At 43.2% G+C, this 15,720-nt stretch overlaps 2 protein-coding genes across 4 annotated transcripts in view; one reads left to right on the forward strand and one right to left on the reverse strand.

The window, feature by feature from the left end:
* Nucleotides 1-804: 804 nt before the first annotated feature.
* On the reverse strand, nucleotides 805-9,269 carry LOC133458039 (large ribosomal subunit protein uL18). Its single transcript, XM_061737517.1, has 8 exons — nucleotides 9,147-9,269; nucleotides 7,363-7,432; nucleotides 7,165-7,280; nucleotides 6,943-7,077; nucleotides 6,657-6,859; nucleotides 3,949-4,126; nucleotides 1,209-1,297; nucleotides 805-962 (listed from the first exon to the last, which is right to left on the reverse strand). The coding sequence occupies exons 1-8, from the start codon at nucleotides 9,240-9,242 to the stop codon at nucleotides 863-865; spliced, it is 987 nt and encodes a 328-aa protein (XP_061593501.1). The 5' UTR covers nucleotides 9,243-9,269; the 3' UTR covers nucleotides 805-862.
* Nucleotides 9,270-13,833: 4,564 nt separating this feature from the next.
* Nucleotides 13,834-15,720, forward strand: part of evi5b (ecotropic viral integration site 5b) — a 58,116-nt gene continuing 56,229 nt past the window's right edge. For all 3 annotated transcript variants that reach the window (XM_061737518.1, XM_061737521.1, XM_061737523.1), the window contains exon 1: nucleotides 13,834-14,000. The gene's annotated coding sequence lies outside the window, so the exon portion shown is untranslated. The remainder of the gene's footprint in view (nucleotides 14,001-15,720) is intronic.

Genomic DNA, 15,720 nt, shown 5'->3' on the forward strand with positions numbered 1-15,720 from the left:
TGCAGCTGCTGCAGCTACAACACAGTAACGGGTTACCATGGTTTACAGAATAACGGAAAGTAACGATTACAAGACAACGAAGAGGGAGCACGTCTGTACACAGTGGTCCGAAGAGCAGCCAAGTTAGCTTCCAACATGTCGGCTCCAAGTGATGATGTCAAGACGACCAAGCCCTGTTAGGGCCAGGCAGGGGAAAAATACAAATATTTTAGAGGAAGATTTTTTTTTTTCCATTATGCACTTGAGAAAAAAGTCAAAAAAGTAAAAATGTCGAGGTAAATGTTGAAGTACAATTCAGCGAAAAAAGTCAAAATGTCGAGAAAAAAAAAGTGGAAATGTCGAGAATGAAGTACAATTGAGAAAAAAAGTCAAAAGGTTGAGGAAAGTCAAAATTTCGTGAATAAAGTTGAAATGTCAAGAAAAGGGGAAATTTAAACTTTATTCTTGAAATTGTATTAACATTAATCTCGACATTTCCACTTTTTTCTCAACATTGACCTATTTCTCGAAGTGCACAATAAAAAAATTACAAAAATCTTCCCCTCAAATATTTTTTTCTCCTGCATGGCCCTAATACTCTTCCGTACGTATGTATGTGTCTGGAAGGTGGTTTTAACACCGGGACAGCTTCTGGAGCAGATTAGAACTGCAAGTATCTTCAAAATAAATGCATTGGCCTCATTTGTGATGCGTGTGCTTCCCTGAACATCTTATCCCAAGCCAGAACTATTTAATAAAAACTCTCTGTGGGTTTGAATTAGAATATCAAGGGCAATGTTGGAACAGTAACACCAGACACATGACTTCTTTTTGCCTTTTATTAGAACAAATTTCTGAATTTGGACCGGGGCAGAGCTCCGGCTCAGTCTTCAGACTCCTGCTCCTGAGCCCGGAGGTAGCTGGCCTTCTTCTGGGCGACGCGGTCCTTCCTCTGGGCCAGGGACAGCTTGGCCCGGTTCCACCTGAGGGCCCAGGAAAACAAGTTATTACACCAGTTACAGCCCATTCCTGGTTCCTTTTAGTCTCCTGGCTGCACCCTTAGATCCCAATTATTATTGATTAGTTAGCAGCCGTGCAATTGGTCATTGGTACTAGTTGAGGCTTTTAACACCATGCATCCCATAATGAATTAAAACAAAAAAATGATACTGAAGCACTGACTGACATTAAAATAAAGTCCCCCCCAATAAAAAGCATCCGTCTCTCACCTCTTCTTCTTGACGTCTTTAACAGGCTTCTTCTCGTGGACAGGGTTTTCACGAATAGCAGCATGAGCCTTTTTGTACATTTCCTCAATCTGAAAGAAAAGCATCAAACTCAGCTGCAGAACAAGTCACCTGACCACTGATCTCCACATTTCCTTCCCATTACGCCCGCCAGTCTCTCCGCGCCACGCCCAACCCTCACGGGGAAAAGTTGCCCTCATTTCTAAAGCGTGCACGTGTAAATGACCCCAGGACTATGATGGGTGTGTCAGCCGTCATCCAGACCCGTCTGAACTGAACTTCTCTGAAGATGGGATTTAAAAAAAAACGCCTTTACTTCTTAATAGAACGTCGTATACAAATTACATTTGCATACAACCCTCTTTAACGCTCAATATTTATAACGTTTGGTCCAAGTTAATAATTAACATACTGAGGCCAGGTACTTGTGAATCCCAAGTGTTCACATCAGTCTTACACTGAATTTAAACCATCGGCATCGTCGCCTGCCGTTCACGGTAGACTGATGTTGGAGCTACAGCGACGTCACAAGCAACTGGTGTTTCTGACAGCCTGTTTCAAGTTTAGTTTTAGTCTGGACTTTGGGTCAAACTATCATTTTAGTTTTTATTTGTTTTAGTCACATTCATTCTCCATTTAGTCATGTCAAGTTTAAGTTGATTAAAAGTGAGCAATTTAGTCTTATTTTAGTCAGAATTGTCAAGGATCATTTTAGTCTAGTTTTAGGCCCCGTCCACACGTAGCCGGGTATCTGCAAAACCGAAGATATTTTCCTACGTTTGGACCTGTCATCCACATGAAAACGCAAACAAACAAATTTAAAAAAAAAACTCCGGGCAAAGTGAAGATTTTTGAAAACTCTGTTTATGTAGATGCATCTAGACCTGGTGTAAACAGAGACAACCGGAGTTTTGCGTTTCAGAACGTCACATTATGCTCCAAAACAACAACAAATCTGCTCTGGTTCTGACGTCTAACGTGCAACCTTTGTTTACTACAGAACTACCGATGATCCACCATCTGTTCTCCAAGCTATTTATTAAATAAATGGTCTCTGCTCTGGACAGCCGTTTACTGCGTTACACCGACGCAGAGCCTACGCCGTAGGGTAGGCAGCGACGCGCAGCCCTACGCCGTACCCTACGGCGTAGGGCTGCGTCGATTTAACGCGGCAGCTCCATGGTGGGACACGGGGGGACTCGGGCTCGTTACCGAGAAGGAGACGCGGATCCCGGGGAAGCTGCGCCGCGGAGGCCCGAAGAACAGATGATCTACAGGTTTGGAATGCTTATGAATGCGGTCGAAAAACGCAGATCTTCGGTTATATATTATGTGGAAGGTTTTTTTTTTTTTTTTTTTAAACGATGTAATGTGGATACAAATTTGTATGGGGGGGGAATAATCGGTTTTAAAAATACCCGGCTACGTGTGTACATAGCCTTAGTCAAAGATTGTATCTAGCCAAAACCATTTTACAATTCAAACAAGTTTATCTTACTATTATATTATTGTTACCTTATAGACTCAAGAATACATTCATTCCAGATACAGAAGACGCTTTGAGTTTAAAAAATTTCTCCGCATTTCTCCCCATCTTTTTCATTTGAGACACATTGGGTTCTCTTTTCCAGGTCTATGTAGGAAAGTGTCTCCAAAGATGGCTCTTCTTCTCCAGCCCCAGAGCAGATCCCTGTGTTTCTCTGTGTAACTTTGTTTTTAATGGACGTTAACTAGAGCTCTGCGTTAACGGCATCAGCCTCTAACTCTGCAGCTGCATCTTCTGGATCTGATTCCTGCTGCAGCGACTGGGATGGAGGACTAACGTCACCCAGCAGAACTAAACCAGAGAAACTACTGAAAACATGGACATTAAACCAGAGAAATTACTGAAAACATGGACATTAAACCAGAGAAACTACTGAAAACATGGACATTAAACCAGAGAAACTACTGAAAACATGGACATTAAACCAGAGAAACTACAGAAAACATGGACATTAAACCAGAGGAAACTACTGAAAACATGGACATTAAACCAGAGGAAACTACTGAAAACATGGACGTTAAACCAGAGAAACTACTGAAAACATGGACATTAAACCAGAGAAACTACTGAAAACATGGACATTAAACCAGAGAAACTACTGAAAACATGGACATTAAACCAGAGGAAACTACTGAAAACGGACATTAAACCAGAGAAACTACTGAAAACATGGACATTAAACCAGAGAAACTACTGAAAACATGGACATTAAACCAGAGAAACTACTGAAAACATGGACATTAAACCAGAGAAACTACTGAAAACATGGACATTAAACCAGAGGAAACTACTGAAAACATGGACATTAAACCAGAGAAACTACTGGAAACATGGACATTAAACCAGAGGAAACTACTGAAAACATGGACATTAAACCAGAGAAACTACTGAAAACATGGACATTAAACCAGAGAAACTACTGAAAACATGGACATTAACGCTGATCATTTCGTCACGTCTTGTTTTGGAGAGTTTTTATTTTGTAATCTACATTTTAGTCTCGTTTTTATTTGTCTACGATATTGCATTATATATTTAATTATCGTTATATGACCAGCATTTACGTCGGGGTTGAGGACGCCGCCGCACTACGGCTACGTCCCTCACATGCCCCCCCCCCCCGCCCAGAACACACGCAGCGTGACGCTGAAGCCGGTAACTGCAGAGAGGACTTGCCATGTCTGGGGTGACGCCGTTCTTGATGAAGCGGGAGAACTGCTTCTTGTACGCGTCCTCGTCCTCCTCCATCAGGTAGCTCATGTACTCAGACACGTTGATGCCCATGATGTGCTTGCGGTGGACCTCGGCGTTGAACTCCTTGCTCTCGGGGTCATACCCGGGGAAACGCTTGGTGCTGGAGGGGCAAAGAACAGGACAATGACTTCTCTTATAAAACTGCATTTACCAATTCATACATCATTCATTTACATTTAATAAAATACAATATTTGCACATCAACATGTCCTGTGTTACATCCAAACTCTACTAGCATGTGGACATTTATTTGTCAGTTTTATTATGTTCCCGTAACTGAAAGGCACGTTTACCAAAACCTTTAATTTATTTATTACGGATCCCCATTAGTCCTCACTGCAGTGAAAACTATTCTTCCTGGGGTCCAACATTGCACACATAAAATACAATCCTTACAATCAAAACATAACTAAATCTAAACAAAAATGATCTGAGATGTAATGGAATTAAACCCTTAATGTGTTGAAACCAGCCTGAACCAAACAACAAAAAATATTCAATTTTACACACTCAAAATTTCAGAATAAACCCAAGTATTTCAGAATAAACCAACTAACTAAAACGGCTTTTCTTAATTTATTTTTGAATCTAGCTTTATTGTTTATCATGGTTAAATATAAGAAGGCTGCAACAATAACCACCGTAGACTGTCTCACTCCCAACACTTCCAGGAACTTTTACTGACAGTCGATGTAACAACTCAAAAAAGGCGGATATTCTCCTCTCGCGTTTCCGGGTGCAGAATACCGAGCAGACTGTACACGTGCGGCCAAATGCATCCTCCAAATATCTCCAACAAAGACGCAACTTGAAAACTGGACGAGCCTTGGGACTCGAAGCCGCTCAGTGCACGTTTACCGGAGCGGGTCATAGGGCACACCATCGATGGAACCGGTCCACGTTGGATTTCTTCCAACCACTGAGGAGCGGCGGCAGGGAGACGCTGACACGGCAGACGTGACCACTGACTGTAAACGTGCGCAACACCCGGATGTGTCTCAGACGCTTCTGATCCGACAAAGCATCCCGGCTACGCACAGACACCGCCGTCCGTCCCCCACATCAGAGTATAAACTAACCTTCAGATTCATTCTTGGATCAATTCATACAACTCCTCTTATTCTAGACTGGTTGAGCGTTGCCGGCCCAGGACAGAACAAGAGATGCACCGATCAGGATTTTGAGGGCCGATCACTGATCCCAAAAAGCAGTATCTGCCGATCCTGATATTGCCGATCACAGCGTGAAATCCATAAATTCTTCAATATTGTTGTCTCATGTACACAACACTGTATTGTTAGGTATAAAAATTAGGAGATGAGAAAGTATCATGAATTGACTGTTTTATTTCAGGCTGATGTGCAATATTTCACCCTCTAGAGACTCTTCGACTCGCTTACAAAGAAAGTGTAGCTTATTAGCTTCAGCTTTCATGCGGTAAATGTGTGTACAACACAACATGTGCACCAACAGAGATATTTCACTCATAAGAGTTGATAAAAGTTAACTATAAACCTTAGTTTTCCTGTGGAAAAAGGAATTAAATCTTTAAAAATAATTATGAATTATTAAGCTTTGTGAAAGCTTTAGCGATAGCATCCGCCACGTGTGAGGAAACTCTTGTGAGTGAAGCAAAACTCTCCAAATGACTCATGAAGCGACTGACACGACTGTCGTCCTGCATGAGGGTTAGGACTGTATATTGTCTGGTATAACTCTGGCGGACATTCAGTAAAATATTTACAACTCTGATCAAGGCATATTAATTCATTACCTTATGATGTAGTTATTTATTTCTCTTGCTGTTGTTGCTGTCGTTTATAGGTCTGTTACAGGTGAGTTAACGGCGTTGCTGCACGCTCCTTTTCTTTCTCTGCCTTAGCAGGAGCCAATTTTGAGAACTCAATATATACAACGCCTTCGTGTGAAAACTTTCAAATGTCTTATCAGCTTCGTTGTTTTAATTATTTTATAACATTCCCCCTTGGGATGTCTCCTTTGCAAACTGCAAATTTGTTGTCCTAGTCGGACATTGTAAAACTCCCGTACCGGCGAGGCCGGTCACACCTCCTTAGGACACCTGGGTCTGACATGTGGGAACGCACATGCTGGCAGGTTGTTGTAAACGTCATCAGATCGGCCTGTTTGAACTATTATTTTGAGAATAGGAGGATTATCAGCCGATACCCATGGGTTGCCGATCGATCGGTGCATCTCTAGACAGAACCGCTGGTTCTTTTTTATAGCAAAGGGTGGAAAAACTAACCTAGTTAGGACATTTTATGGATGTAAAATTTGATGTTTTGGTGGTTGCAGAGGCATGAAGACCTACAGGATGGCGCTCACGACACGCACACCCGTCCCTGTCCCGGGTGTTTCAGCTCGCCAGCTGACAAACATTCACCAATCACTTGAACGTCGCGTCATGACGACCCTCAAACCTTGAGAGCCGTGAGGGTTACGGGCCTGGCTCGCTGGTCCACCTCGGGGGCTCGAACCACGGGGCTATCGGCGCCCGCCCACTCGGGCCAGGCGTGTCCACGTCACGACAATGTTCAGCCTCACTCTGAGCTACCGTCAAAAGCAACGACTGAAGAGAGAATGAGACCCGATCTCAGCGGGGGACGCACCTGTGTGGGATGGACAGGCCTCCGTCCACGGCCCCCTTCAGGGCACCGAACACCTTGTTGCCCGTCGTGGTCCTGGCGAGCCCGGCGTCAAGGTAGCAGGAGAAGGCACCCGGCTGGCCGTCGATGCTCTCCACGTTGAACTCGTCGCCCGTCACCTCCACCTGGCCCTCGTACACCTTGTCCAGGCCGAATTTGTTCAGGAGCTGGGGACAGAAACAGCGGTGCCACGTTGGTGACCAGAGCCCTGCAGCGCCGCGAGGACGCACCAACGTGCACGTGCACCTACCCGGCGGGCCAGCAGCAGGCCGGTGGAGTAGGCCGCAGCGTAGTTCGTCAGGCCATTTTTCACGCCGTACTTGGGCAGCTCGTGGGAGTAGGCCGCACACACGATCATGTCCCCCTCGATTTTGGCATAGGCGATCTGCGGATTTCAAACATCACAGACTGATGAAGACACGCAACGAGACGGCGTCACCTGGACGGAGACTCCAAGCGGCTCCAGCGTTACCTGACAGCAGATGTCCCTGTTGGAGAAACGGACGATCATGCGGTACTTGGGGGTGTTGTACTTGTTTTTGTCCTGGACCACCAGGCGCTTGCGGGCGAAGAAGTCGGTCTTGCCCTCTGGAGGAGACAGAGACATGAGTTAAGGGGAGGGGGGGACGCGGGGTGAGGGTGGGGGGCTAACCGGGGACCGGGGCTTTACCTCTCCTCCTCCTGAACTTGACCTGGTATCTCTTGAAGTAGGACTTGTTCTTCACTACTTTAACAAAACCCTGTGGGAGACAAACCGAGGTTAGTGAGCAGCAGTGGGTTCATGGTGCACAGGTGACCCCAACACAGACCTCAACACCGGGACCCCAACGCTGAGACCTCAACATCAGGATCCCAACACTGAAGCCTAAGTTATTGTTCTGTGTCAAATTGACGCCGTGCCTACGCCGTCGTGAACCCTTCGGACTTCTCCGTCACTCCATTTCTTCGCGGTGCAGTACCCCCTGTGACCGCTAACCTGCAATCTTTACCTGAATGGTTTATCTGACTTTTTATGGTCACAGTGAATCAAAGAGATAAGGACAACTATTGTGCAATTTCTTTTTTTTTTTTTTTAAATCACACATACAAGAAAAAAGTGCTGAAAGTTTGACTGCTTCAAACGGGAAATGCGTTGCTACCAAGCGAACCAATCACAGCCCTCTCGTCTGCGTTTGGTCTGCGTCGCCTCGACGCGTAATTACAATCTTTGGGAGGTACGCGTCAGTGACGGTGTGTGGTACGCGTCGATGCGTACCACACAGAGACCCCAACACTGAAACCTCAACACCAGGACCCCAACACTGAGACCTCAACACTAGGACCCCAAGGGTGAGACCTCAACACCAGGACCCCAACATTGACACCCCAACACTAGGACCCCAACATTGACACCTCAACACTAGGACCCCAACATTGACACCTCAACACTAGGACCCCAACATTGACACCCCAACACCAGGACCCCAACATTGACACCTCAACACTAGGACCCCAACATTGACACCCCAACACCAGGACCCCAACACTGAGACCTCAACACTAGGACCCCAACATTGACACCTCAACACTGAGACCTCAACACTAGGACCCCAAGGGTGAGACCTCAACACCAGGACCCCAACATTGACACCTCAACACTAGGACCCCAACATTGACACCCCAACACCAGGACCCCAACACTGAGACCTCAACATTGACACCTCAAGACTGTGTCCCCAACACTGAGACCTAAAGACTGTGTCCCCAACACTGAGACCTAAAGACTGTGTCCCCAACACTGAGACCTAAAGACTGTGTCCCCAACACTGAGACCTAAAGACTGTGTCCCCAACACTGAGACCTAAAGACTGTGTCCCCAACACTGAGACCTAAAGACTGTGTCCCCAACACTGAGACCTAAAGACTGTGTCCCCAACACTGAGACCTAAAGACTGTGTCCCCAACACTGACACCTAAAGACTGTGTCCCCAACACTGAGACCTAAAGACTGTGTCCCCAACACTGAGACCTAAAGACTGTGTCCCCAACACTGACACCTAAAGACTGTGTCCCCAACACTGAGACCTAAAGACTGTGTCCCCAGCTGATCCCTGTCGTCTCCAGCTCATGGAGCTGGTTTCACCAGCAACAGGCTGGAGAGGAGCAGAGACAAGTTAGCACTAACATCCCAGCATGTATTCTACAGCATGTGGCCATGGTGATTTAATGAAGCCCTGTCCCGAGCAGCCCCGCGTGTAAACCAACGGGTCTGGCTCGGGTCGGGGCTCGGAAGTGGAGCTGACACAGAACACGGGTAGGCCACGTTCACGCAGACATTTGCAGACCGGCTCCGGCCGGGACACAATCAAGCTTCATCTGCCGCCCATCGGCAGCTCTCCGCGGGCCTGACTCGGCCCAGCGTGCCACGGGGGTCTGGTGTGTGAGTGTGGACGGATATTAGGCCGAACTACGAACCATTATGCAGCTTTTGCGTCTCCTTAGGAAGGAGCCGGAGCCGAGGACAGGCGTCTGACTCGGCTGCACTGGAAAAAGGAAGAGCGCCGTGCGCATGCGCCGTAAATAGCGCGTCACAGGATGGGCCTTGGGCCGCCATGGCGGCGCGGGTTTGCGAGGCTGCCCTCTAACGAGCTGGGGCCTGCACTGAACCCTTCACAGGGATCAGGGTGGCTGTGAAGGTGTTTCTGAGGGGAGGGATAGCTTGTTTTATGTTTTTTAGGATTTTATGAAATTGTTTAAAGGTTTGAAGGGTTTTTCTAAAAGATTCTACACTGATATTTATGATAATCTGTGTGAGATTGCAGAGATTATTTATTTTGGGTGATCATTCAGTCCTGACAGGACAGGATAAACATATTAAAAGTCGTGTCCAAAATTTCTGGCTACAGGTTGTAACTGCATTATCCTCCATAACAGTACAGAATATTCCAATAACCCCCCCCCCCCCCCCCCCCTTTTGGTTTGAGAGAAGTGTACCTCCGGCTGGAAAACATTGTGCATGATATAATAAAAGCTTGTATTAAAATTTGATTCTGTTCACTGGTTTTCTTATGGTGCACCAGACAAATGAACACAAGGATCTTTCAAGTTCCTGAAGAAGCTCTGACGGAGGAGACTGAGGAGACCAGCTGGTCTCCAGCAGGAGGTTCCCCCTTATGATCCAGGTCCTGGTCAAGGTTTCTTCCCTCCCAAAGGGGAGTTTTTCTAGCCACAGTTTGGCTTAAGGTTTTTCTCCCACTAGGGAAGTTTTTACCTGCCATTGTTTATGTTATGTTTATGTAATAATTGCTCAGGGGTCATGTTCTGGTCTCTGGAAAGATCCTAGAGACAACTTCTGTTGTAATAGATGCTATATAAATAAAATTGAATTAAATTGAATTGAATTGCTGAGTTAGTGTGTCATGAAGAGGAGCGCTGGGTCATCCATGATCTTCTTCAAATTAAGATGTATCCTCCTCTGCAAAACCATCTCAGATGCTGATCCAGCCTTCTTTATGAGTGAGTTCAGTGTTTTTAAGTCTCTAGTTCTGATGCTGATCCCCAACAGATCACTGCAGATGTGACTGAACTCTCCACAACAGACTTATAGAAGATATCCAACATCTTTCTGCAAACAGTGAAGGATCTAAACTTCCTCAGGGAGTAAAGTCTGCTCTGTCCTTTCTTGTAAACAGGATCAGTGTTGAATCTCCAGTCCAGTCAGTTGTCCAGGTGAACACCGAAGTATTTCTACTCCTCCTCCACTTCTTCTCCCAGGATGGAAAAACTGACTTAATCCTAAAACTCACAATCATCTCCTTTGTCTTGTCCACATTCAGGATGAGATGATTCTCCCCACGCTGGGGGTCAAGGGAGGTTTGGCTGGAGGCGGGAGAGGAGGATGCTGGGATTGTTTCTGAACTGAACCTGCTGAAGAATGTGTTCAGTGACATTACAGGACATCCCAGTCTGCAGCCTGCAAACACCCTGCAGACTTTCTACAGCTTCCTGTGGTATGTTCATGTAATAATTGCTCGGGGGTCATGTTCTGGGTCTCTGCAAAGATCCTAGAGACAACTTCTGTTGTAATAGACGCTATATGAATAAAATTGAAATGAATTGAACTGAATTGAATTTTACTGTATGTTCTGTATGTAACTATGTTCTGTATGTAACTGTATATAACTGTATGTTCTGTATGTTCTGTATGTGACTGTATGTTCTGTATGTAACTGTGTGTAATTGTATGTAACTATGTTCTGTATGTAACTGTATATAACTGTATGTTCTGTAGGTAACTGTATGTTCTGTATGTAACTGTGCGTAATTGTATATATGGTACAAGCACTCCTTCATTCCACAATCAATCAAACGTAAGCTCCCCCGAGTGGTTAGAGAGATAGATAGGAGGCTGAGAGAAGCTGCCCCACGTGGATTGGTTAACAACTGATGATGCGATCTTGTACAGTAAAGTTAAAAAGACTGATGATGCTAGCATCGTCTTTTAACAATTTGCACTAGTTTGTTGATTTGTACAGTGCTGTTGCAAGTGCTGAACATGCCTCCGTTAATGTTGATGGTGTTGTTGATGTTGTTAATGTGCCGTCTGTGTCTGTCTGTACTGCAGCATTGTGGCCTCTACTCCGAGACCAATTTCTCCCGTGGGAGATTAATAAAGTAAACCTTGAACCTTGTATGTAACTATGTTGTGCATGTAACTGTATATAACTGCTACACAGTAATTTTGGCACTTGTTAGCTGACCTCACAGTTATTTTGAAAACACAAAGGTGACATCACTCCCAGGGAGACGTTGTCTTCTCGTGCCAGCTCTTGTTTGTGTGATGGCAGCGTGGTACAAACACACACAGAGGTGCACCGTCTATACCTGCACCTCAGATTCAGACGGCTGCCGTCACCGTGGCATTTACAGGATCAGTCGACCACGTCAGCTGCTCGCTGGCTCCTTCCATCAGAAGAGGAGTGTCTAACAATAGATAGATGTCACTGCTCTCATGTAAAACCTGAAAAGCAGCTTTCATGACTGGTATGTGAATAGATGCTGCCAGCATAGTCTCATTTTTATCATAGTACCTTCGGACATACTGTATGTGGTTCCTTCATTTCTAGTTTCTACTGAGATCTTATTCTGAGTGAAAGTCAGTTCTGTCAGGCTGTTGAAGGCATTGCTATGGATGTTTTTATATCACATTTCGTTGGATATTGAGATAAATAGTGAGATAGTACTTTAGTATTTTAGGTCGTGAAGGTTTTCTTCTTAACAGATTTATGTTTTTTTGGTTTGTTTTTATTTTGAATGAAGAAAGCAAGCAACTCCACTTTTGTTATAGCAGAAGGTTTTTTCTTTTCTTTTCCTTTTTTGCCCTCCCCCAGCGGTAAACTTGAGGTAAGTAAGCGTCGCAAATCCTGCATGTGTATCTTTTGTTTTAGTTTTGTTTTCATAATGTGTTTGACGGAAACATAAGCATTGATGGAAAGTTTGACTGGATGTTACTTATCAGCTGAAAAAAACTACTATAAAATGTGATATATGATAAATGTCATTATGATCAAATAATGAATGAGCATAGGCTGAGTTAAGTTTTTTGTTTTTTTATTTAAACAAAACTTTATTGAAAATATACAAACTCTCAAAGAGGATAATGGACAAATATCAATTTAAATGCAATATGAAAAGGAAGGAAAATAAAAGTAAAAATAAAAAAAGGGGATTCTTGTAAGGAATACAAAAAATAAAAAACAAGGCGCTCTAGAATTAAAAGGTGCATATGAATAACAAAATAAATTAAGCATTTAAATTCACATAATGGAGCATAGAAAAGGAGAGGAATTATTAAATTAAAATAACAAATAACGAGCAATGTCTAGACTTATTTTACTTGCATTTTGTTTTCTACTCTTTTGAGACATGTGAAAAAAATCTTAAAATCATTAATAAAACCCCAGAAGGAGGGTTTACAATTTCTCAATTTGGCACAATGAATATGGTACTTACCCAGTAACAAAGTTATATTAATAATATCAGAAACAGAAAATTCCAAATCATTCATGAAGAAAATAATATGGCTTAATTCAAAAGGTGGAACATTATTAATTTTAAGAGATATCCAATTGTGTATGTCTGTCCAGAAACAATGAGACAAAAAGAACATTGATAAAACAAATGATCCAGTGTTTCTTCATCCTTTTTTGCAGAAGGAACATTGATCTACCTCAAATTTAAATCTTTTTTTGAGAAATTCTGCCACAATATAGACCTTATTCATATTTTTTTTAAACAATATTTTTATAAATTTTATAAAATTTTATAAACGGAACAAAAAAAAGAAGAAGAAGAAAAAAAAAAAACACCAGCTCAGATCCATATAAATAATATCCTGGGTTACAATAAAAATGTACAGTATTACCCAATCAAGAAAATCCCTGCAACATGATATTAGAGACACCCGGCTCTACATAGTTCAAGTAAGGCTCCTAAACTTTATAGAATTGGTCTGTTTTTGAATGTAATATACATGTCCATGTCCTGTCAGGTACCCCTTATTCATAATTTTAAAATGTACTTCTTTAACTTTAGGCAGAATAGGCCATTTAATACATTTTGAATGTGCTTTGTTTAATGTGTTTTTGATTGATTTTGATTTTGAGTTTTTATTTCGGTCCATTTGGATACAACACAATACAACATAAAAATAGTCCAATATTTTAAATGGAACCGAAAAGGTATAGGCTGAAGCCAAGGCTTATTATGCCTAACCTTTTATGAACCTCGACTCAGGAGGTTTTATACAAAACAAAACTAATAATTTGGATTCAAACATTGAAAAAGAATGGATATATTGGACAAGTAACAGAGGTATCTAGACAAGAAGCAAAGACAAAAAAACAAAGACCAAAACAAAACAAAAAACATACTATAAATTGCAAGGAGTGATAAATTAAGTGGTTTTTGGCTAGAGACTGTTTATATTTACTATGCAAGTATCGGTCTGAGAGCGCCACACAGACACGGTGAGTGCAGTTGCTCAGCGCGGACACCAGGGGGCGGTGTTGTTCCAGGACTGCGCATGCTCAGTGCGATGTAAACACAGGCACGTCACCGCGGCTCCGGGACGTCCGCGTACACGTATGAGAGTGCGTGGGCTGCACTAGCTAACGCAACCCCGGCTAGGACACACCGCTGCACGGGGCAGGATCTACCCGTAAATGTATACGGTATCTGTCGGCGAGTGTCTCCTCATATCCCTGGGGTCATACTCCCGTGCATGGGAACCGGGACACGTGGCCAGCGGGCGGATAAACGCGCTTCAAGGTAAAGGATGAACTGTGTTTGGGCTCCGTCTAATTACTGGAGTGGCCACTGCCTTCAAGGCAAATGATGAACTGTGTTCGGGCTCTGTCTATTTACTGGAGTGGCCACTGCCTTACAAAGCGAGTCCAAGTTATCACACTTCATTTGGAAGTGAATTGCGTGACATTGCATTTCACTAACATACATTGTTTTGACGTAGCTTGTACGTACGTTTGCTGCAATGTTATTATTTTGAGTGTTAAAAGGAGTTTGTGTTAAACTCATGAAAAAAAGACTTGGGGTATCGCCTGCAATGAAAACAGCTTGTAATTATAGATGGCATGGCTTTTCTCAGTCTGGCAGCCTATCGTCGAGCGTTTTAACGTGGCTGTAATCTGGTGTAAGTCGTCGCCGTCGGCAGCTTAATGCTGTTGAATCTCCATTAGTTCCCAACGCCAGCCATACAAGGATTCCAGTAGTAAAGGCTGATTTATGGTTCCGCGTTACACCGACGCAGCCCATACGGCGTACGATGCGCGTCGCCGCGTACCCTACGCCGTCGATTTAACGCAGAACCATAATTCAGGCGTACTGTGTTGGTCCTCCCTTCTGTGGGAGTTGCAGGGTTCAATGTTGTGTTTCCAAGGCCTGAAAAGTGCTGGAATTTTAGTTTAAGTGCTTGAAATTATAACTCTTGTGTCTTTCACAAAACTGGAATCAGACTGTATAGTTTTAGTTATTACAAGGAGACATAAAATCAGTAAGATGAAACATAACTAGATGTTTACAGCACGATACAATGTACAAAATTGTGATAAAAAGCGGAAAAAATAATTGAGTGTATTTATATTCCTGTAGATATTTTACCCCAGCGATAAGGTGCTTGAAGATTTTGAAAATTACCCTTGAAAGTGCTTGAAAAGTTCTTGAATTTGACCTTGAAAAAGGTGTAGGAACCCTGTTAATGCTGTTGAATCTCCGTTAGTTCCCAACACCAGCCATAAAAGGACTCCAGTAGTATGTGTTGGTCCTCCCTTCTGTGGGAGTTGGGAGAAATGTTTTTAAAAGGTGGGAGTGTGGTTTGTAGTCTGCTGGTTGTGTTTGTAGCAGACCGGTTTGATTAGTAGCTATCTGTTAAACATAAAAATCATTATCAGTGTAAGGAGTTCCCTTTTGAGTGTTTGATGAAACTTGTAATACAGACATGCTCACAGCTGTGGCTTGACAATTATTGCTTTTCACTTCTTGAATATTCAAGTAAACTTCCCGTGGCCGGCTCGTCCTTACACATTTCGTTTATTTATTTAGCACATATTTTTTTTAAAACAGTGCATGGAGGGGGACGAAGGCCGAAGGGCTTGTACAGAGTTCCACTCCCATCAATAACTGTGATGAAGTAACAAAGATAATGTACAACAAATTAAAAAAAATTATAAACGTAAAAGCGAACATGGATACAAGGTCTGGATTACATTAAAGATAAAGACATTGAAAGTTAAGACAGAATAAGATGTTTTTTTAAATAACTTTCTGAAGGAGGTAAAAGATAATGTTGACTTCAGCGATGCATTCAAGTCATTCCAGAGTTTTGGATCTAAATGTAATTAAATTGATGATTAGATGTTGGACAGAAGGGTAAATGAAGATTGCCACTGTGTCTAGTTGGATATGAATTAAAATCAGATGAAAAAAGTAAAAAACTGCTGGAAAGTGAGAGGAAGATCTTGTTTTCTATTGATAA

This window comes from Cololabis saira, chromosome 13, assembly GCF_033807715.1.
Source record: "Cololabis saira isolate AMF1-May2022 chromosome 13, fColSai1.1, whole genome shotgun sequence".
In the NCBI taxonomy this organism is placed as follows: Eukaryota; Metazoa; Chordata; class Actinopteri; order Beloniformes; family Belonidae; genus Cololabis; species Cololabis saira.

Coding starts and splice junctions, on each gene's coding strand:
- LOC133458039 (XM_061737517.1), bottom strand. CDS start 9,242: ATGCGCACGGCGCTCTTCCTTTTTCCAGTGCAGCCGAGTCAGACGCCT. Junction 7,433..9,146: donor GACGCAAAAGCTGCATAATG/GTTCGTAGTTCG, acceptor TGTCTCCCACAG/GGTTTTGTTAAAGTAGTGAA. Junction 7,078..7,164: donor ACAGGGACATCTGCTGTCAG/GTAACGCTGGAG, acceptor TGAAATCCGCAG/ATCGCCTATGCCAAAATCGA.